Consider the following 23,006-nt stretch of genomic DNA (forward strand, 5'->3'; position numbering starts at 1 on the left):
CCCATACTAAAAATTGGTTCCCCAAATTAGGATTACATCAAGATCCAACATAGAAGAAAGGAAACTAATCACTACATTTAACTAGAAGCATGTTGATGCAAATAAATTTAAAACCAATGACTGAAAGAAAGGGAAAGCAATTAGCAAATTATAAATCATAAGATTGCTATCACTTAATTGTAAAATTACAGGCCATGAATATACCATCATATGAAGGTAATGAAGCATCAAAAAGCTGCCAAAATAATATAAAACAAAAAGGAAGACTATTTTTCTATGAATTGAATAAGCCTGTATTGATATTATTATTATTTTTTTTATCGGCAAAAATATGCATGTATTATATATATATATATATATATATATGTAATCAGTACAAGAAGTACTAAAATCTGAACATCCCAGTGTACATGTTGTCAATGTAAGATTATGGTATCAAAATATGCTTGAGATATTAGAATATCATAACCCCCATCTCTGAGCACACTGGAATACTCATTACAAAAAGTATCTATGGTCTAATCCCTCACCTATACAAGAATCCAGATTTAATATTACTGAACCAAAAATGGAACGACAGCTCAAAATCCTTATCTAAATATCTAAACCACATCCAGCATAAGAAAATTGCATCCTCCATCAATTTGTCCATTAAAATCCTCATTTGAGAATACAATTCTATTTCTATGATTCCACATGCTGTATTGATACTATGACTCACAGGAGTACTAGAAAGTGGTTATTTTATTTCAATACACTAACAAAACTTGTCAAGGACCCACTTTCATAAAAGCATAATTTGTTAGGTAAAGGCCCATTAATGATTTTACATTTATAACACACCATGCATGAACTGTTAGGTTTAAAGTGTGAACAATTTATAGACTGATAGACACACTGTACATTAATATGAAATTCAATTTATGAGGCTTAAAGGAATTATGGATAGAAATCTTGACCACTTGATCATAGAGAGTAAAGACTATTATTTCAAGGAACTTGCCTAGAATCTTCCAGTACTAGGTTAAGGTCTATTTTCATAAATGATTTTTATTGGTAACAATACTAGCACATTTCATATCAAAGTTACTCAAGGATAAATAATGAAGAAAGCTATACAAAAAACATTATATAACAATAAAATCATCACAAGTCCACAAGTATACGAAGTTAAAAAGAAAATTATATTAAGAGTGATTGCAAAATGAAAGAAATGAGATATGTAAACCTACATCATCTCTTCCCAGAGCTGCATAGTGTTGTAAGCCATTGCAGGAACCATCCTAAAATTCCATCAGAGTAGCATTACTAACAAATACTTTTGAAAACATACAGAAAAAAGTTTAAATTGAAAAGTGATCCCATATTAGAGTTTTGCAACATGAAAAAAGCCAACAATGAATTCACTTTTAAGGTTTTGGTACCACATTTCATCTTTCATTTTTTTCCTTTTTGCTTTCTCTTTAATTGCATTTTACCTTTTAGATAGTAAAACTTTATTGAAGATCTAATTTGGTTTTGAGGGCTACTCTTGGAATCAATTTTTGATTAATATCAAAAGAACTCCCAATAGGAAAAGGCTATAACAGCTTTTGTTTCATTGCTTTTAAGGCTTCCAATGATGAATTTACCTGATGAATTGGAAGATGTGAGATAAAAGAATTTGGTGATGAGCTTCTTAAGGCCTCTGATAGATTAATACAAGCAGCAAGGCACTGGAAAGGATCCTCCGCTGTTAACCACCAACGATTTCCGTTAATAGGGTGATCAGCAGAATCAAATATATCATGAATATGATCCTCTATAAATCCTAGGCGCCCATCATAAGACTGCTTCTCAATACCACCAGCATACAAATTTGCTAGATGTATCTTCAGCCACCTTAGTCCAGACTTTCCCAATGGCCGCCCTTCAGCAAATTCAAGTAGTCCTCGACACAGATCAGAACCTAAATGATTCAAATGAGGATGCATAGGATATGCTCTGCCACGGAAGTCAAGATTGTGTGGATAATAAAAGCCTTCCTCATCTTTCATTTTTCGTGCCACCTGTTTAAGAATGTATTTCCTTTAAATTATTGCTCAACTAGTGAAACATGGGATAGTATTGAATGTGATAATGGTAAACTTAGTTCAGATTATTCAATTAATGATCACATTGAACAAACATAAACTTTGGAAATCATGTCTAATTTTGTATTTGGATGCTTTTCCTTTCATTTGTATGTCATGTGAACAGAGAAACAGATGCACAACCCTACACAGGACTCTAAAATTATCCTGCGTGGAATCCTTGTGTTTGCCTCTCATGTCATAACCCTACCAACATCCTATTATGTAAGATACAAATAAAATCATAGGACATTGATGTAACTAAAATCAGAATTTGCAGTTGTTCCCAACAGTTCAAACATATGACAGAAAAAATATTTTACTGTGAGAGGGAAGATCTTACAGAAAGCTTAAGTTCAGTGTCACATCTTAGAGAATGCCTTTCCAGATTAATTTTTTTTGCCTTCCTTACATTGCATTTCCACTCCTGAATTAGTTTTAAATCCTCTACAAGCGGCTTATCTGGCTTAGGAACCTACAAGTCAAAGAAGAATATATGAAGGCAAGATTAATTGCATAGTAATAGGTAGCATTGAGAATTAATGACCCATCAAATGAACACGTGTATGGATTTAGCCATCAAATGAATTTGGAAATTTTAGACTGTGTCTGTGATTACTACTGACTCATTGCAGTCTCAGTTATAACTTTAAAAAGTTTTCTCATTCAAGTATGTTAAACGATTCAAATACTACCATCCAGAAGTGAATATATTTTTAGTTCATGTAAAGCCCTTTTTTACCTCACCTAGTGAGCTACGGCTTTGTCGTTATTTGTTTGTTTGTAAATCCCCTTTTTACTTTGCTTTGTAGTCTAACTAGCAAAAGCAATATGTAGAGGGAAAAAGCAGAAAGAATACAATCACTCTTTTATGAAGACCTAAGAACCTGCCCCTTCTCCCTTTTATATCTTGAAACATTTTGATAGAAATTGGATAATAATGACTGAATTTTATAGAAACACTCTGCAGGAATTATTCTTTCCAAAACAGAGACAGAATTACAACAATTAGAATCAGAATATTCACTCAAACAAGCCAAGATTTCGAGAGCTTGGTTCTCTCCCTCCCAAGGTCTAAACCACACATCTTCAGGATAACCAGAATATGATTCTGTTTTTCCTTCTTATTCTACACATACCCATAACTGCCTAATTAAAATAACTGTTCCTAATAAACTGCTCCTAATAATAGTAACTGCTGTCCTTTTTTTTTTTGCACAGCAAAAATCTGATAGTATTAATAGGGGTCAGTACTAGATGTACTGAAAAAACATATTATACAAGGCAGAAACTGCCATCCCCAATTACAAAAAATTAACCACAATAGGTGGTTACCCAAACAACAAAAACCCCTAAGACATTTCCTCCTTTAAGCAAGACGACCATTGATTAAAATGTATATGGAAACCTTTCTCCATGCAATTGATCCAGGACCAAGTGAGAAATAAAGCTTCATCCATGACTTTTTCAGAGCAGAAATCCTGGTTATTAAACACCAAAGCATTTCTATGCTTCCAAATAGTCATGGATAGAGCTATCCATAGAGCCTTCCAACGATTATCTACGTTTCTTTTCCCACTCCATTGAGAGAATTGCAGAAAATGGCAATTGGGTTGAAGAGAGAAAGGACCCATCCTATTCACCCATCTCAAAGTTTCCCACCAAAGATGACAAGTTTTCCTGCAAGAATACATAATATGACCAACAGTTTCGACTTCCTGATCACAAAGGGGACAATTGTAAGAGGGCAGCTCGACATTCCTCCTCCTTAGATTGTCCCTAGTAGGAAGTCTGTTCTTGAGAATTCTCCAAGTGAAAGCCGATGCTCTTGGGGGAATGTGCAGGCTCCAAATGGTCTTATAATTGCTGTCTACAGGGTTAGGACTGTCCTCAGCCTTGAGGAGATAATAAGCTGACTTTGTGGAGTAATATCCAGCAGGATCAGCCCTCCAACTGAGGAAATCCCTAGATAAAGGTTGGATTTGGATACCCTCAATGTCAGCCATGAAAGCTGCCATAGTGTCAATTTCATGGTCAAAGAAATGTCTCCTCCATTGAATCTGCCATTCCCAACTATTGCCAGATAAGATGCCCATTGAGCTGATAGTCTGATTCTGATGCATGCTCACTTGGTATAGAGTTGGGTACTTTTGTTGGAGACTTAGGTCATCCTCTTCCCTCCACCTGTCTTCCCAGAACCTTAATTGTGTTTCCATCACCTACCCTCCACTTCAAATAATTTGAGATACAGATTCTATGGTGCTGCTGGAAAACAATTCTCAAATCCTTCCACCAAGTAGAATAATAGTCAGCTTTGTTTCTACCACAGCAAAGAGAGTTCCACCCTCCATATTTGGACAGTAATATTCTGGCCCATAACTGATGCTGATTATTTGCCAGATCACAGCCCCATTTACCAAGTAAGGCTTCATTAAACTTGGATAAGTCCTTAATCCCAAGACCCCCTTTACTCTTGGGAAGGCATATAGTATCCCAGTTTACCCAAGCAATCTTGGCCACTTCAGAATCTCCTCCCCAAAGGAAATTTCTCTGAATTGAGACTAGCTTGTGCACCACTTTTTTAGGAACTCTAAAGAAGGACAGCATGTAGATGGGGAGTGCTGTTAATACAGAGTTAATAAGGGTTACCCTTCCACCCATGGATAGACTTTTCTGCTTCCATTTACTAAGTTAGGACTCAAACTTGTTAATGATAGGCTGCCACACATTCCAGCATTTAGAGGTTGTACCCACTGGTATTCCAAGGTAGGAAAAGGGGATGTCTAGCTGACCACAATTGAGAAAGAGAGCTGCCTCCCTACACCAATCCTCTGATTTTCCCATGCACCCAACTTGGCTCTTGGTATAATTAATCTTGAGACCGGAGACCATCTCAAAAATTCTGAGGACAGATTTCAGGACCCTAATGTTGTCCAAAGATGCAGTTCCAAAAAACAGCATATCGTCTGCATATTGCAGAATGTTTATCTCCTCCTTTTGTCTCCCCACTTGGTAGCTATGGAAAAGGTTTTTTGAGACTGCTGTCCTCATCAACCCTGTAAGTCCTTCAGCTGCTATGTTAAAGAGAAAGGGGGCAAGGGGATCACCCTGCCTTAAGCCTCTCTGTGGCACAAACTCCGAAGTGGGGCTGCCATTAACTAAAATTGATATGGTTGCACTAGACAAGCATCCATAAATCCATTGTCTCCATTTTTCAGAAAAGCCCATCCGCTGCATCATGTAATTTAAAAAGCCCCAAGAGACCGAATCATAAGCTTTTTCAAAGTCCACCTTGAAGATCATGCAAGGATTTTTTTTATACTTAGCTTCAGCAATGACTTCATTAGCGATCATCACCCCATGAAGAATGTGCCTCCCCTTGAGAAAAGTTGTCTGCCTTTCATCTATTAGATGAGGTAAAACACTGGCCAGCCTAGTAGCCAAGATTTTGGCCACTATTTTATAGACACATCCTATAAGAGAGATGGGTCTATAATCATGCAAGGTCTGAGGATTAGAAATCTTAGGTATGAGGGCTATGAAAGAGGCATTGCTTCCTTTAGGGAATCTGCCATTTAAATAAAATTCGTCCAAGAACCTAGTAAAATCAGGTTTTAAAACTTCCCAAAACTGCTTTATAAAATTGAAATTCAAGCCGTCAGGACCAGGGCTTTTATCTCCTCCACAAGCCCACACTGCTGCTTTAATTTCCCCCTCACAGAATCTAGCAGTAAGGCATTCATTATCTTGTTGACTAAGGGAAGAAAAGAACACTCCATCCAGAGTTGGCCTATGAGGGTTCTGTTCTGAGAATCTGAGTTTAAAGTGGTTTAGGACTGCATTCTTGACTCTGATAGGCTCCTGGACCCATTCACCTGCAATGAGCAGACCTTGAATTGCATTAATTCTCCTTCTGTGGTTGATCACCCTATGGAAATAAGCTGTGTTTCTATCCCCTTCTCTTATCCACTTAATTCTTGATTTTTGCCTCAACATGGATTCATATGCAAGTGCTGCACTCCAAAGCTGCTCCTGTAATGATTTCTTTAATTCCACCTCAGCCTGAGATAGGATTGCAGTATTGCTACCAGCCTCTAAGTCATTCAGCTCCTTCTTTAGATCCTGAATTTTAGAAACATTAATAGCACCATTTTGCAAGCTCCACTGTCTGATGCATCCCTTAATGAACTTCAGTTTCAGCTTTAAGGCATAGCCACCCCACCCACTTGGGTGATAATTGCCCCATCTATGAGACACCATTTTCTGGAATTCTTTGTCCTGCAGCCACCAATCCATTACCTTGAAAGGTCTAGGCCCCCAATCCACTGTTGTAGACCTCAAGAGGATGGGACAGTGGTCAGAGAAATCTCTATCAAGCACAAATTGGGTAGAATCTGGCCATTGGATTAGCCAATCATCAGAGAGAAGAAACCTATCCAGTTTGCTCATTGCAGTTCCATTAGGTCTAACCCAGGTGAAGTTCCTCCCAACAGACCTGACCTCCTCCAAAGCCATATCCGAGATCCAGGAATTAAATTCAGAGATACAGGATGAGTTCCCCACTGACTGAGAAGAGCTGATTCTCTCATTGTGGTGTCTTATAGAATTAAAGTCACCAGCAATGCACCACGGACCATCATGGAAAGAAGGTTTAAGGAGTTTAATCTCTTCCCACTGCTGTCTCTTTCCCTGTAAGTCGCAGGGAGCATACAGATTGGTAATGCAAATCCTCTTGTTTTCTTTAGTCCACACTCCTTCCAGCCATATATAGCCCCTACCAACTACCCTTCTATCCACCACAAAGGAATCATTATTCCATAAGCACAAAAGACCACCAGCTGCACTATTAGAAGGAGCAGCCTCCCAAGAAACATTAGCATCTCCCCATAAGTATTGACAGAAAGCTTTATCTATGGATTCCTTTTTAGTTTCCTGAATGCAAAGAAGATTGTTATAATTATGAGTATTATTAGATGTATCTTTAGAGTAGATTTCCCTATTTTATCTTGTTGAAGAAGACAGCAGTGTGTACTGTCTTGTCAAAGCTTGTCAAGCTGTCTCTCTCCTATTTGTATATATATATGTTATTTGAATGAAATAAAACTAAGCAACTGAGGGAAAAGTTTCTCTCCTCACATATTCAAAACTTTAAGTTGGTATTAGAGCGGGTCGTATCCACCGCCGTCCGCCGCCGTCCGCGCCGCCGTCCGCCACCGTCCGCCGCCGTCCGCCGGCCGTTTCAACCGGCGACTACAGGGTTTTGTGCGCCTCGAGGAGCGCAACTCAGCGCAACTAACCGCTGGGCCAGGAGCTTCCCCACGCGCCGTCACGCACCATCTTCGTGCGCGCCAAACGCCGGCGCGTGACCACCACGCGCCGCCCTCCCCTTGCCGGAAACGCGCGCGTTTGCTTCCGGCCGTCTCGTCGGGCTCTCCTGAGTCCATATCAGCCATTAGTTTTTGGTTTCGGCACTTCGTTGAGTGACCTTGTGCCTTCCTTGTCTCTCTACTTTAGTTTCCTTTGATCTGTGAGTGAAAATGGCTTCGTCTGGCCCAATACTTTCGTTTTCTGGAACTCCCACTATCACAACAGCAAAGCTCAATTGGAAAAATTACTTATCCTGGTCTGCTTCAGTAGAACTGTGGTTCCTTGGGCAAGGGCATCATGACCATCTTGAAAAAGATGCTGAGGCAGTTCCGGATGATAGAAGACCTGAGTGGGAAAAGTTAGATTATCAGCTCTGTGCTGTCTTATGGCAGTCAGTTGAGGCAGATGTTTTGGAGATTCTCAGATCGTTCAAAACATGCTGCTCCTTTTGGAAAAAGGCCCGGGAAATCTTTGCCAATGATATTCAGAGTTTGTTTGATGCAACCATGAAGGTCACAGCTCTCAAACAAACCAGCCACGATATGATTGCACACATAGGTAAAGCTCGGGCAGCAGTGGAAGAATTGAAGAGGTTCCTTGTGGCTGAATCGTTGGAGGAAGTGAATAGAAAGCTAGATAAGTTCTATATGGTTCTCATCTTGAGAAGTTTACATTCAGACTTTGATCACGTTCGTGATCAAGTCTTAGCTGGAGATCAGGTTCCGTCGATGGATTCTCTCATCACTAGGCTGCTTCGTGTTCCCCATGCATTGAAAGAAGAAAATCCGGCTGATGTAGTGGAGACGTCAGCCATGGCTGCACCTCGTGGGAGAGGGGGAGGACGTAACAGTAGAGGAGGCCGTGGTGGGAGAGGTGGACGTCCTCAATGCACATATTGCAAGAGGATGGGCCACACACAAGAGACTTGCTACTCCTTGCATGGCTTCCCTGACAAAGTAGCTCAGGTAACTCAGACCGAAACCGAAAAATCAGAGTCTAAGTTCTCTGATAAAGAATATCAAGAATATTTGAAGCTGAAATCTGAGAAATCCAGCAGCCAGACTTCATCTTCCTCTGTACCATGTTATTCAACAGCATGTATTTCTCAATCTATTGATGGTCCCAGTCCTTGGATACTTGATTCAGGTGCCTCTGATCATATTTCTGGTAACAAGTCTTCTTTTACATCCATTTCTTTTCCAAAAATTCCTCATCTTGTTACTGTGGCTAATGGTTCCAAAGTTGCAGCTCAAGGGAGTGGTCATGTGTCTTTATCTTCCTCATTGAAGTTGGATTATGTTTTGTTTATTCCTCAATGTCCCTACAATTTAATTTCATTGAGTCAGTTAACCCGTTCATTAAATTGCTCAGTAACCTTTACTGCTAATTCTTTTGTTATCCAGGAACATGGCACGGGTCGATTGATTGGAGAAGGACGTGAATCACGAGGACTTTACTACTTGAAGCCCAACTTTTCTGTTTCTTGTTCAGCAACTTCAAACCCCAACTTTTGCATGATCGTCTAGGTCACCCAAGTCTACCAAAACTGAAAATGATGATCCCTAGTCTGAAGAATCTTCGAGTCTTAGAATGTGAACCTTGTCAACTAGGAAAACATGTTAGGTCCTCATTTCCAAAAACTGTTCAAAGATGTAATTCAGCCTTCTCTATCATTCATTCTGATATTTGGGGACCAAGTCGTGTTTCCTCTTTTGGTTTTCGATATTTTGTAACTTTTATTGATGAATTTTCTAGATGTACTTGGGTTTATTTAATGAAAGACAGATCTGAACTTTTGCCTATTTTCATGTCCTTCCTCAATGAGATTGAAAACCAATTTAAAACAACAATTCAGGTTTTTAGAAGTGATAATGCCAAAGAGTATTTCTCTCATGATTTCTCCTCTTTGTTATCTTCAAAAGGCATTCTACATCAATCTACATGTCCCCATACACCACAACAAAATGGTATCGCCGAAAGGAAAAATCGTCATCTCCTTGACATCGCACGATCACTAATGTTAGCCTCTCATGTTCCCACACACCATTGGGGGGATGCGGTGCTTACTGCTTGTTTCCTAATTAACAGAATGCCTTCCTCCTCTCTTGAGAATCAAATTCCTCACTCAATCATTTTCCCTCATGATCATTTATTCCATGTTCCACCTAAAGTGTTTGGCTGTACTTGTTTTGTTCATAATCTCTCCCCTGGTTTAGACAAACTTTCTGCCCGTGCAATTAAATGTGTCTTTTTAGGTTATTCTCGTCTTCAAAAGGGTTACAAATGCTTCTCACCATCCACCAGGCGATACTACATGTCTGCAGATGTAACCTTCTTTGAAGACACACCATTCTACCCATCATCTACTGACCATTCTTCTTCCATCCAGAATGTCCTTCCAATTCCCTCTCCATGTCCTCTAGATACCTCAAATCCAGATGTCAGTGAGGTTCCTTCTTCTCCACCTCATCCAACTGAAGTTGCTTCTCCACCTCTTCTCACAAACCAATGCAGGATACAACAAGTTGGTCCTTCAATACCTGAAGCTTCTTTTCATGATTCTCCTCCTTCTTCAATCAATCCTCAAGCCATGGATCCTGCCACTTCTCATCCCTCTGATTCAGATTGGCCCATTGCCATCCGAAAAGGTACTAGATCCTCTCGTAATCCTCATCCTATCTATAACTTTTTGAGTTATCATCGTTTGTCTCCTTTATATTCTTCGTTTGTTTTCTCTCTATCTTCACATTTTGTCCCTTCTAATATTCATGAGGCACTTAGTCATCCTGGATGGAGACAAGCTATGATTGATGAAATGCAAGCTCTTGAACATAGTGGTACTTGGGAACTTGTTTCTCTTCCTCCTGGTAAGAAGGCTGTGGGTTGTAGATGGGTCTACGCAGTTAAAGTTGGGCCTAATGGTGAAATTGATCGACTTAAGGCTCGATTAGTAGCTAAAGGCTATACTCAGATATATGGCCTTGATTATTGTGACACCTTCTCTCCGGTAGCTAAGATCACTACTGTCCGTCTCTTTCTTGCTATGGCTGCCATGCGTCATTGGCCTCTTCATCAGCTTGATATTAAAAATGCCTTTCTTCATGGTGATCTTGAGGAAGAAATTTATATGGAGCAACCTCCTGGGTTTGTTGCTCAGGGGGAGTATGGTCTTGTTTGTAAGCTGCGTCGATCTCTCTATGGGTTGAAGCAATCCCCTCGGGCTTGGTTTGGTAAATTCAGTCATATTGTTCAACTTTTTGGGTTGAAACGTAGTGAGGCTGATCATTCTGTTTTTTATTGTCATTCATCCCCTGGAAATTGTGTTTACTTGATAGTATATGTTGATGATATAGTGATTACAGGGAATGATGCTTCTAAGATTATTCAGCTAAAGGAGCACTTATTTAGTCATTTCCAGACCAAAGACTTGGGATATTTGAAGTACTTCCTTGGTATTGAGGTGGCTCAGTCAGGAGATGGTATTGTGATCTCTCAAAGGAAGTACGCCCTTGACATTTTGGAGGAGACAGGCATGCAGAATTGTAGACCTGTTGATAGTCCTATGGATCCGAATCTGAAGCTTCTTGCAGATCAGAGTGAAATGTATTCTGATCCCGAGAGATATAGAAGACTTGTGGGAAAACTCATCTATCTCACCATTACAAGACCTGATGTTTCCTTTGCTGTTGGAGTGGTGAGCCAATTTATGCAAAACCCTCGTGTTGATCATTGGAATGCTGTTATGCGTATTCTTAGATACATTAAAAGAGCTCCAGGTCAAGGATTACTTTATGAAGACAAAGGTAATACACAAGTATCTGGATATTGTGATGCAGATTGGGCTGGCTGTCCTATGGATAGGAGATCCACATCCGGATATTGTGTCTCTATTGGAGGGAATGTTATTTCTTGGAAAAGTAAGAAGCAAACTGTTGTTGCTAGATCTAGTGCAGAGGCTGAATATAGATCTATGACTGTAGTTACATGTGAACTTATGTGGGTCAAACAAATTCTTGAAGAGTTGAAATTCTGCAAAGTGATGCAAATGAAGTTGTATTGTGATAATCAGGCTGCTCTGCATATTGCTTCAAATCCAGTCTTCCATGAGAGAACCAAGCACATAGAGATTGATTGTCACTTTATTCGGGAGAAGCTACTGTCTAAAGAGATTGTCACTGAATTCATTAATTCCAATGATCAGCCAGCAGATATTTTGACTAAATCCTTAAGGGGGCCTAGAATTCAGTTTATATGTTCCAAGCTTGGTGCATATAATTTATATGCTCCAGCTTGAGGGGGAGTGTTATAATTATGGGTATTATTAGATGTATCTTTAGAGTAGATTTCCCTATTTTATCTTGTTGAAGAAGACAGCAGTGTGTACTGTCTTGTCAAAGCTTGTCAAGCTGTCTCTCTCCTATTTGTATATATATATGTTATTTGAATGAAATAAAACTAAGCAACTGAGGGAAAAGTTTCTCTCCTCACATATTCAAAACTTTAAGTAAGATCAACATTGTTGGCCAAGGTGAGCTTCCTAATAGCTGACCTTTTGACTCCACTGCCCAACCCTCTAGAATTTAAGGACAAAATATTCATGATTCAGACTGCTTCATTCCCATCACGTCTGCTGGTGCATTAAATCCGCTACTGCCATTAACCTCTGTCTTCGTAAAAACATTACTGTTATCTTTTTCCACATAGGATACCCCCAATTGTCTAACCATCTCCATGTGGAAAGCTTCCTCATCACCTACGTACTCCTTGCTAACGCTATCATCGGGAACAGAACTGTGGGGTGGATGGTGCAGGTTAGGGATCATCCCCTCTGGGTCTGAGCTATGAATGTCCCTCCCTTCATAAACTTGAGTCTTACTGATTTCATTAAAGGGCTTCCGCAAGACAAGGTTTTTTCCATTGAGGCAAGAAAGTGGGCTATGTTGGACATAGGCCTCATGATTTACTGCTCCCCACTCCTTTCTTCTAACATACACCCTGAGATTTGGAGAAAGCTTATTCCCCTCTTTATTTGGGCTTTTAGACAGGCCCACAGAGTGATTTAAACCTACCCCCTCCTCAGCTGCAGCTTCCTTTTGATAAGGGGGCATTAAATTTGAATCAGAGTTGACCAGAGGTGTAGAATCATGGATATTGACCAATGGTTCATCCTGCTTTACCCTGTGGATATAAGAGTTTTTGAAAGCAGGCAGAGGTATATCTTCAACGTCTCCTTCCTGAATTGGGGTCTGTTGTTGGCTAGGGCAGAAAGACATAGGTTCTGCCATGTCAACAGGATGCATGTCCAAACAATTTGGATCAATGCATTCCCATTGGCCCGCGACAGAAGGTGTCAGGGCGGCATCAGCTGGCAGTTGCTCGTGACAGAGGAGGGAAGACATGTAAGCACCTATCGCGGTATCGTTGCCCCTGCGAGTTGGGTAAGGCCCCTCAGTCCGGCGTCTTCAACGATGGTCCTCCATAGAAAGCGACGAACAGGCAGAGGAGCCGCCGACCAGACTACCGGAAACACGCTCAGCTGAAAAACCGTGCATGAAGGGGGTGTTTGGCTCCTCGTCGGAATTCGCTATAGCCGTGGAGAACGGCGATGGAGGGAGTTGCGTCACCGCCGCTTCTCTCAGAGTTCTACCCCACCCAACTCCCATTTCCTCACGCAAGTCCAGAGAGTATTGGACTCCGTCGACGAGGATCAGCATCGTCCTCTCTATGAATGGTTTCTCCGACGTTCGAATCAAGACCCGCGCCAAATCTACTCTGGATTTCTCCTCCGTCACCTCATCCATTTCTACTAGTTCACCACATACCGACACAATGCATGCAAATGTATCTGCGTCCCAAACCGTAAGGGGTACCCCCAAGATACACAGCCAAGTTAGACGATAGGATGGCGTCAACATCGGCGTCCATCTCTGTAACAGAGATAGAGGAGTCCCGCCATGTGTGTGCTCCTTGCGGTTAAAATCAGTAGCTTCTACCTCCGTTAAACCATGAAGGATGATCAAATCATCTCCCCAGTACGACACTTTGACCTCCTGTCCAAACATCCCCCTAACCTCCTCATCCACCCTATCAAACATGGCTTTGTTTTTCAAATGACCCACCCAAGCATTATCAAGCCATTTGGTCTTCTCCTGCGACGTTTGGATCTTAATCCGCGGCTCCTGTGCTTCTATCCTGTCGTTGGTTCGATTGGTCACCACCTCAGCATAAGATTTGAGTTTATTGAACGTAGGGGCTTGACGTAACTCCTGTTTGTACGCGCCATGCTCCGTGTTCTTCTTGGACATTCTATGGTTCGAAGCTGTGAGTGGCTCTGTTACCTTGTTCCCGTCCCTCTGGAATTTGGGCTTGTTGACAAACAGCTTCATTCCTTGTATGTAAATGCGGTTGTCGAGCCTTCTTTCCATACCATCTTCATCTTCTACTCCTTTGAAACGCACAAAGCCATAACGGTGACCTTGTTTGTTCCTCTTCTTCGATACAAATACCTCCTAGACCTTTCCCCAGACTTGGAATATCTTCCAGAGCTCTCTTTCACTGACCCCATCAGGAAAATGGGAGAAATAGAAAGAGGTAATATCCGCCCTTTCTCTCCATGTCGATGATGACTTTTTCCCCCGGAAGGTGACCTGAAGTGACTTTTCCTTAACAGCTATGCCCTTTCCGTGAGCTGGTTCGCGCTTGGAAAGGGACCTTCTCCTCCTACTCTTCACTTGAATCCACTCTCCCTCCTGGAGGTTGTCACAGTGACCTCGTTGTTCATCCCGATGATCGTTGAAGTGGCGTCTGTGGTCATCCGCGACAAGCGAATAATCATTGTCGTCGTCCCTGCTTCGTCTTTCTCCGAGAACACGCCAGCTGCTATCTCTGTTAGTTGTTCCTCCGCGATGATCACGTACCTGAGAGCGTCCTCTTTCTCTCACTTTCCTTTCTCGCCTCTCTCTCTCAATCTGTTTCTCTAATAAACTGCTGTCCTATTAAAACTAACTGCTAACTATTCCTAATAAACTGCTCCTAATAATAGTAACTGCTGTCCTATTAAAACTAACTGCTATTGACAGCACATAACAATTATTCCCCCCCCCCCCCCCGCCCCCCTTCTCTTATAAACATTTTTTATAAGAGGTCTAACACATTTGTTTTTCCTTTTCTGCAAAGATAAAAAGATATTCATTTGGATGGACAGAAGAATATTACAAGTAATCAATTATGCTTTTTTTTATTTATGCTTACATCTTTACAATCAACCAGTCCTGCAATGTTACCTCCTCCAGCCCAAATTGACTCTACAACTCCAAGCACTCTTCTATTTACTCGCCATTTGGTGTTGCCAAGAATATCCAAGGCCTGCACAAAACAATGATGCCTTTTTATTATGAAAAAAAAGTATATATATAATATAGATACAGTTTAGTGAACCAGAAAATGTAGAATACAAAATATTGAAACTGTTTAGAAATACTGACAAATGACAAATACATTTTTAATAATAAGAAACTTGTAACCATTGAATGAAAGCAAGTTACTGATCCCTGATTTGGTAATGCAAGCAATTCATCAAATTTCTTAACAGATCATATTTTTTATATAATACTGACACATTTTCATCGTCAATCAAAAAGGAAAGGCTAAATGTCACTTTTGGTGCTTTATGTTTTAGTGTTTCTTCATTTTGGTACATTGATTGAAAGCTTGTTATGTTTCTTGGGGGTGTGGTTGCAGAGGCTCAAGGCTGAGAAGAATGAAGGAGTGTTTGAAAGAGAAGAGGCAGTGGTGGGATGCAGTTATGAAAGATAGTGGCAGTTTTTAGCTGCCACTATGTTAAAATAATTATTTCAAAATTTAAATGTAACAGAACTCTAACGTTTTAAACGGTAAATTAAAAAAGGACCAAAAAGATATCTTTCGAAAACATAAAGGACCAACATGAAAATTTTAAAACTTAATGTATCAAAATAGAAAAATACTAAAACATAAAGGACCAAAAGTGACATTTAGCCAAAAGGAACATACACTACCTCAAAAACTTTTTGCATTTGTGCTCCGTCGACATTCTTCATTACATCTTGCTGCTTCTTAGATCCATGAGTACGCATGATATAAGATGGTAAGAATAAGTGTCCACCCTTGTCATATCTGGAAAGAGCATTATGAAATGTTAGACACACAAACACGCAGGCAAGCAACTAAGTGACGAAGGATTAAATATTTAAAAAAAATGTGAAAAGTTACATCCATCCTTCACATAGATTTTTTGCAAATTCATGTTCGTTTTCGAGATTAAAAGAAGTAGCTAAAAGTTCATTCAATAGTTGCATTCCTTCTCTTTGGTCTTGAAAGAGGTTGAAACTGAGCACAATAAATTATAACAATATAAAATCAAAGCAAATTCAGGCATTTCAAAATACAATACAAGAGAGACACCCATTTCATTGGCCATACCCTTTCCATTTTTTGGGAGGTATTAACATTGGCATGTAAGGTATTAACATATGTTTAGCCTGCACAAAAAGATACATATCAGTAAGTAAAAACCTTATGCTATACACTTTTGTAGTGCATGCTAACTATCCTGAATGAGTTAGAAGTATCTGATGTTTAATAAGCCACCATGCTTAATAGCAAATAAGTTTGAGAATAACAAAACAAATCAACAGCATTTATGGGGAAGTTCAGATTTCACTATTTCAACAAAACTTTTGATTTTAGCTAGCCATAACACAAGGAAGTCATAGATATATGTACCAGATTCCATGCAAATAGAACACATAGAGCAAGAAGCTTATGCAGATTCATAAACAGCATTCTCTTCCACCTACATCTAAATGCTAGTTCTTTATCTTTTGAGAAGAGAGTAATGAGGTTATAAAATAGTTCTAATTTACAGGAACATCATACACATGTGAGATAATAATGGATTTACTTAGCATTCATGAAGCTATCATTAAAGCTGTTATCATATGAACAGAATAACTTTATGTATGACATAATATTGTTTAAGAAATGGAAGACAAAGTCTTAACTTACACATTTTTCAAGCCCAACTAGGACCAAGGGATCACATTGTATAATGCCATACTTCTTCGAAAACTTTTGCCTACAAGCACAAAACAGTTTTTTGGAATTACAATTGAAAAACAAGTGTGATAAAGGAACTTCCATGAATCCCTTGCATACCTACTCTATCAAAATATATCATCGGTCACATTTTTAAACATCTACCTTGTTAGAAATAAGAACATTTTAGGAGATAAGAAGTTCAATATTTACTTTTTCAAGTTCCCTAGATACTTGTTATAGCTAGGTTCAATGCATCATATGAGAAGTAGTGATATCTTAATTGTTCTCTTGTAAAATGTTTCGGCATTAATTATCTTTGTAATGCTCTTGAATATAAATAAGTTCATTCTTCTGGGTGGGATAATTACTCAAGCAATTTCAGAAAAAATATTTGTTTCTCTCTTCTCACATGGTATCAAAGCTCCTGGTCTAAGGGGGCTCTACTTCCACAAAAAACATCTCCGCAAAAATTATTTGTTTTACAGCTGGAATTTCCCAGCAACATTTTCCAGTGACCATCATATTTCTCAGCCACTTTCCGGCAACTTCCATATGTCTTGGTTCCTTTCCACCGACAGACTTTCTTAAAACTGTCAGAAATTTCAGGAAAATTTTCCAGTCACTTTCAGAACTTTTCTGACACCTTTCTAATATCTTTTCCAGCAGCCGCTAGTCTCAGATTCATTTTGCTCCAATTCTCCTGCGCTGATTATTGTTCTGCATGATCAGTACCAAAATTTTCATTCAAACATCTATTTGTCTCTCCTTACTTGGTCTTTGATTTGATCACTATGGAAGCGACGGTTGTGCATCCATCCCATTTCTAGAAAAGCCATCAGGTGCTTGTACTTCAGCATATTAAGGTATGCTTCCTCTCTCATTTGAATTTAATGTCTAAAAAATTTCCATCCCATTGGGTTCTCTGGACTCTAGAGCTATAGACCATATGACCCCATCTAAATATTTTTCTACTATTCCTTATGTCCCCAGCAATAAGAAAATAGCAACTGCAGATGGCACTCTTGTAACTTGTACTGGTATAGGAAACATCCACATAAATCCCTTCATAATCCTTAAAATATTCACATGTCCCAATGCTGTCCACAACTATTGTCTCTGTACAAAAAGTTACAAAAGACATATCTTGCAATAGGGGTGGGCATGGATTGGATTCTTAAGAATCCAATCCTTATCCAATCCGCATCTACTTAAATGGATTGGATCTTAAATCTATATCCATATTTTTTTTTTTAAACACTTTGGATTCAAGATCCAATCCATTTAAGTGGATATAGATTTGGTCATATCCAATCCATATTCACTTACATGTTATAAGCGAATTGGAAAAAAGAACACAGATCTACATTTCTTTTTTAATTATTTAATTTTTTATATAAGCAAAAGAATCCATTAATGATAAAACAGATCAACCAATTAAAATAAAATATATTGTCAATTACAACTTCCAAAGCAACAGGCAGAAGTAAATTTGAAGAAAAGAACAGAGAGAGAAAGGAGAGAACATTGTAATGGGAGTTCCAGAGATCAACTCCTAGAGTCATCTGGTATTGATCGAAGAACTACTTTGTTCTTGAAAAAAGAAAAAGACATAATAGAGAAGATAGGTAGGTAGGTACTTGCTAGGTAGGGTTTTGTTTGACGAGATAGAGAATATAAAAAAACTTACTAGGAGGAGGGGCTGATGTTCTCGTGGAGTTTTCCAGTGCTGGAGAACATAATAATAGAAACCTTGGCATCGCAGAGAATGGTGAGCTTGTTGGCCTTCTTTAAAAGGTCATTCAGTTGTTTAGAGTAAGTGACATGGCACCGCTTAAGATAATGGATTCAAATGTTCACTTAAGATCCATGTATCAGATAATGGATTTTGGATCTTTAAACTAAAATAAGATGTGGATGGGTTTTAAAAGTCTAATCCATTAAAGTGATTTAAAACAGATTGAACTAGACTGGAAATTGGATCAGATTAGGATATTGGACTTTTTTGCCCAGGCCTATCTTGCACTGTTATTTTCATAATAATTGTTGTGTATTCCAGGACAAAGAATCAAGAGGACATATCTTGCACTGTTATTTTTCAGCATAGCTCATAATCCTGTTTAGCATTTGAACAAAACATGTAGAAGTTTACAAACATTTTATCAAGGAAAAGCTCGATTGCGGCTTGATTTGTTCTCCAAATGCACCTTCACAAAGTCAACTTGTGGATATTCTCACCAAAGGGTTATGCCATTCACATTTATTCTAAGCATGAGGGGGAGTGTTGGAAACAGGAATTTTAATGGTTATTTTTCCTAGATATTTGTTATAACTAGGTTCAGTCCATCATAGGAAGTAGAGGTACCTTAATTGTTCTCTTGTCAGAAAGTGAGTTATGAGCCTAACTCAACCCTACAAAACCGGCTCGTAAGGTGAAGATTGTTTCTCACTTATATAATTTATCTCCACACTATCTTTAGTCGATGTAGGACTTCAACATGTCCCATTTTGCCCACGGCTACCTGCCATGACTTTCAACACACACCCCTCTATCTAGGGGTGACCACAATTTAGGTGGCTTTTTCCAACATCCCCCCTCACACTCAAGGCTACCTGCCTAGAGCATGATAGACACAAGGACCCATCTAGGATAGGCTCTGATACCATGTAAAATGAGAGAAAATCTAGAGGGATAATAGACTAAAACCATGTGCCAGATTACACGGCAGTTGCTTGTTTATATAGACTAGTAGTATTGATTACACATAATTAGAGGATATTCAATTTCCTCTAAATTAGATATCATATCCTATCACATCATTATATATTAAATTCCTGATTCTAAACATAAACTGTTTTAGCAAATACTTATTTTTGTAATACTCTCAAATATAATCAAGTCCATTCTACTAGGTGGGATAATTAGGCAAATTCAGAAAAAAAGTTGTTTCTCCTCACATACCTCATATCATAAGACATAGGAACTTTTGAGAACCTCTTTTATAATGTGAACTATTATTCTTCAATTTATCATGAGCAAAGATTATCTCTCATACTTCATCACAATACATTCTATGCTTATGAGCATCAACATCTTTTTTGTATGTGCATGTGTGTGTGCATCTGCATTACATGTGTGTGTAACTATGTATGTGCACGCGGGTATGCACATGACAGAGAGATAAAGAAATCACAACAAGACACATTCAGACACATTACATATGATACTCAAATTATCTCCTGTCACTTAGTTGTTAGGGGGCTCAAGGCCTTAAATCTTAATTAAAAAGTTAACATCCCCTTTCTTTTTCCACAGAGAAAAAACTGAAACCTCACCCTGGATGCCATGGTACAGCCTTAAAACCATGCCTGAAAGCTGGTCGAATATCAGGTGGAGTATCGGCAGACTGGTTAACCGGAGAGTGTACATATGCTGTATCAATTAATAATTCTACTAATCGACTTCCCAGCTGCATAATTTCAGAGCTAACTCATTAAATTCCCATTTTAAATCCAAAAGATAGAGAAAGAGAGAGAAGATAATTGATTACTCAAAGAAGAACCTTAGCCTGCGTGTCCCGGCTCCAAGGACTACATTCTTCTTTTCTCAAAATCATCTGCACTTCCCTCAGTCTATTTTTTTTAAGCAAACTGTTTAAATAATTTCTTTGTTTTTCTTTATCACTATCCAAACTGTCTTCAGCATCACCCTCTGTCTTCTTACTCTGGCTACTTTTATTTCCTTCAACGAACTTATGAATCCTAACCTGAAATAAAATAAGATATTTATTACAACATCTATAAAATAACTGCACCAATTATGTTTCAGTCAAGTCAGACATACAAAGGGGTAAGTTTTCTAAAGACTTTGATTAAAGTCCACTTTGGATCAATTGTAAAACATTACTGTTAAGAACTTCCTAAAGAATGGGTGTTTACAGAGAAGTTACATGAGAAAGTTTTTTGAAAATGTTGAAGTGCACAAGTTAATTTTAACTTGTGCAAATTTTTTATTCATTTTACCTTCTTGATTCATCTTATTTCCTTTTCTTATATGTTTGCTAAGAAGTTCATCCAAACTGACCATAAAATCCAATCCGGTTTTAAACAACTTAAGCATTAGAGGCTTATCTAGTTCTACTATTCTGCATCGGCATCCATGATGTAGCCAGTCAATTAACCCTGTATTACACAAGAGTGACCAGTCACATAGAAATAAACTAAACTTTACCTAAACTAGCGTACCTCTGTGCCCGGAGGCTCCTCGCTAAGCGAGATATGGGGGAGGGTAATTGTACGCAGCCTTACCCTTGCATATGCAAAGAGGCTGTTTCCGGATTTGAACCCATGACCAATAAGTCACCAAGACACAACTTTACTGCTGTGCCAGGGCTCGCCTCTGGACATTACCTACAATGTCAATAATGTTTCGAAAGCTGCCCATAGAGAGGATTTTACCCAACCCCTACATTTGAGCTGAGGACCACTACGGGCAACAAAGCTAGGGCTCGAACGGAGACAACAGGTTAAGCTTGAACAACCCATGCCAATTGATCTACATGTTTGATGGTTCAAAGCTATGTATCGTATGCCTGACCTAAAAGGCTAGAACTAACCCATTCTTGTAATAACAATTTGAGACCAAAATAGGGCCATTACCTCCTGTTCTAGAGCCATGCCAATATGAACAGCAGCATGAACAAGCTGAACACAGCCTTCCTCATTCTCCATCACCATGGCCATCATCTTATGCATCACAATGACGGCCACCTTATCGGCAGGCAAGTCGTCGACGTGGGGGGCAATGGAGTCCTGCTGCTTCTTGGGGCGGGCGCGGTGGGCCGTCTGCTCGGCCTCCACGGCGGCCCTGAACGGCTCGAACCAGCCCAAGAGGAGCGACTTGACATGCGGCAAATTGGGCGCCAACATCTTCTCCCGCATTTCCCTCTCCAATTCCCTGTACTCCTCCACCATCTTCTCCCAGGCCTCTGTCTCCGCCTCAATCTGCCTCCTTCGCAGCAAATTGTACTTCTCCCTCTCCTTGTCCTTCTGTCTCATCTCCTCCTCCTGCATTAACAAACCCTTCAGGAACAGCCACGGCGGCTCCTGGACAAAGATCCTTGCCGTCGTAGCCGGAGACACGTCCTCCTCGACCGCAGCGCTTAGGTCTTCAACGATGAAGTTGCCGTCGGTGGAGAGGAGGTGGTGGTGGCGGAACTGGAGGATTGGGTCGGAGTGGGTGAGGGGGAAGGAGGAGCAAGAGAAGAGGAGCGAAGAGGAGGGAGAGGGAGAGGTTGGGATTAAGAGAAAGTGGAGGGTTCGGTGGGGCTTGTTGCGGTTAATAATGTGAAAGTGGCTTCTTCTTCTTCGTCTGGCGGGATTGTCGAAGGCGTGAACCTGTGGAGTGGGGAATGAAGATGCCAATGTCATTGTGCGTTTATAAAACGAATGAAAGAGGCGTGTGTTGGTGTTGTGTTGTTGATTGTTGCGAGAGACCGGAATCACGCTCGTGTGGAGGAAGGAGAATGAAGGAAAGAAACGGAGGATGATTGTGTTTCTTCGCTCGCCTTCCAGGATGAGGTTCAAACCTCTCTTAAATCTTGTAATCCTATGGACTATGGACCCGGCAGAAGATTTTTTTAAAATAAAAATCATATATATATATATATATATATATATATATATATATATTCTCATTTTGGTTAAATTATAATTTTGATGTTTATAATTTTTCAAATTCACAATTTTGGTCTCTTAATTTTATAAATTGATGATTTTGGTTTATTTATTAAATTATTAATTAATAATTATTATTGAGTTAATTATAAATTAATTAATAATCATTAATTATAAAAAATTAGTGGGAAATCTCTGGGTTGCACAATCATCTATGGAGTCACTTTTGTAGAAGCAAAGACTTTGTCTTTGATGTTTTGATGATGTCATATGTTTTGCCTTTTGATGATGTCATATGTTCGTGATATTTTGATGCCTTATGAAAATGCGTTTCTCAAGTTTAATTCAAGACAAAAATCCAAGAATACAAGATACAACATCAAGAAGATCTCTAGTGGTTTAGGAATGGAATTCAAAATTGAAACTGCAAAAGGTTTGGCCAAGAAATTTAAGCAAAAATGTCTTTTTTCAAGAGATTTACTCTCTGGTAATCGATTACCAGAGGAGGTGATCGATTACCAGTGGTCAAAATGACTTATAACAGCTATTAGAAATTTGAATTCAAATTTTACACTGTGTAATCGATTACACATGGATGATAATCCATTATCATTAGTTACTGAACATTTTGATTCAAATTTTAAAGCATATAATCGATTACACAAGTCTTGTAATCGATTATCAGAGGAGATTTTCAGAAAATTATTTCCAAGGGTCACAACTTTTCAAATGGTTTTTACATGGTCATCAAATGTCTATTTATATGTGACTTGGAAC

General features: G+C 39.3%; 1 protein-coding gene across 1 annotated transcript in view; it reads right to left on the minus strand.

The window, feature by feature from the left end:
- The window catches only part of LOC114416715 (DNA-directed RNA polymerase 3B, chloroplastic-like), a 29,668-nt gene extending 7,523 nt beyond the window's left edge, over positions 1-22,145 (minus strand). The window contains exons 1-10 of the mRNA XM_028381692.1: positions 21,213-22,145; positions 20,117-20,320; positions 19,890-20,023; positions 16,524-16,593; positions 15,939-15,997; positions 15,515-15,632; positions 14,730-14,843; positions 2,455-2,586; positions 1,632-2,048; positions 1,233-1,283 (exon numbers count right to left, since the gene is read on the minus strand). Coding sequence (XP_028237493.1) covers positions 1,233-1,283; positions 1,632-2,048; positions 2,455-2,586; positions 14,730-14,843; positions 15,515-15,632; positions 15,939-15,997; positions 16,524-16,593; positions 19,890-20,023; positions 20,117-20,320; positions 21,213-21,983 — 2,070 coding nt within the window. The 5' untranslated portion in view covers positions 21,984-22,145. The remainder of the gene's footprint in view (positions 1-1,232; positions 1,284-1,631; positions 2,049-2,454; positions 2,587-14,729; positions 14,844-15,514; positions 15,633-15,938; positions 15,998-16,523; positions 16,594-19,889; positions 20,024-20,116; positions 20,321-21,212) is intronic.
- Positions 22,146-23,006: the final 861 nt, after the last annotated feature.

The sequence above is a fragment of the Glycine soja genome, chromosome 6 (genome assembly GCF_004193775.1).
Source record: "Glycine soja cultivar W05 chromosome 6, ASM419377v2, whole genome shotgun sequence".
NCBI classification, from domain to species: Eukaryota; Viridiplantae; Streptophyta; class Magnoliopsida; order Fabales; family Fabaceae; genus Glycine; species Glycine soja.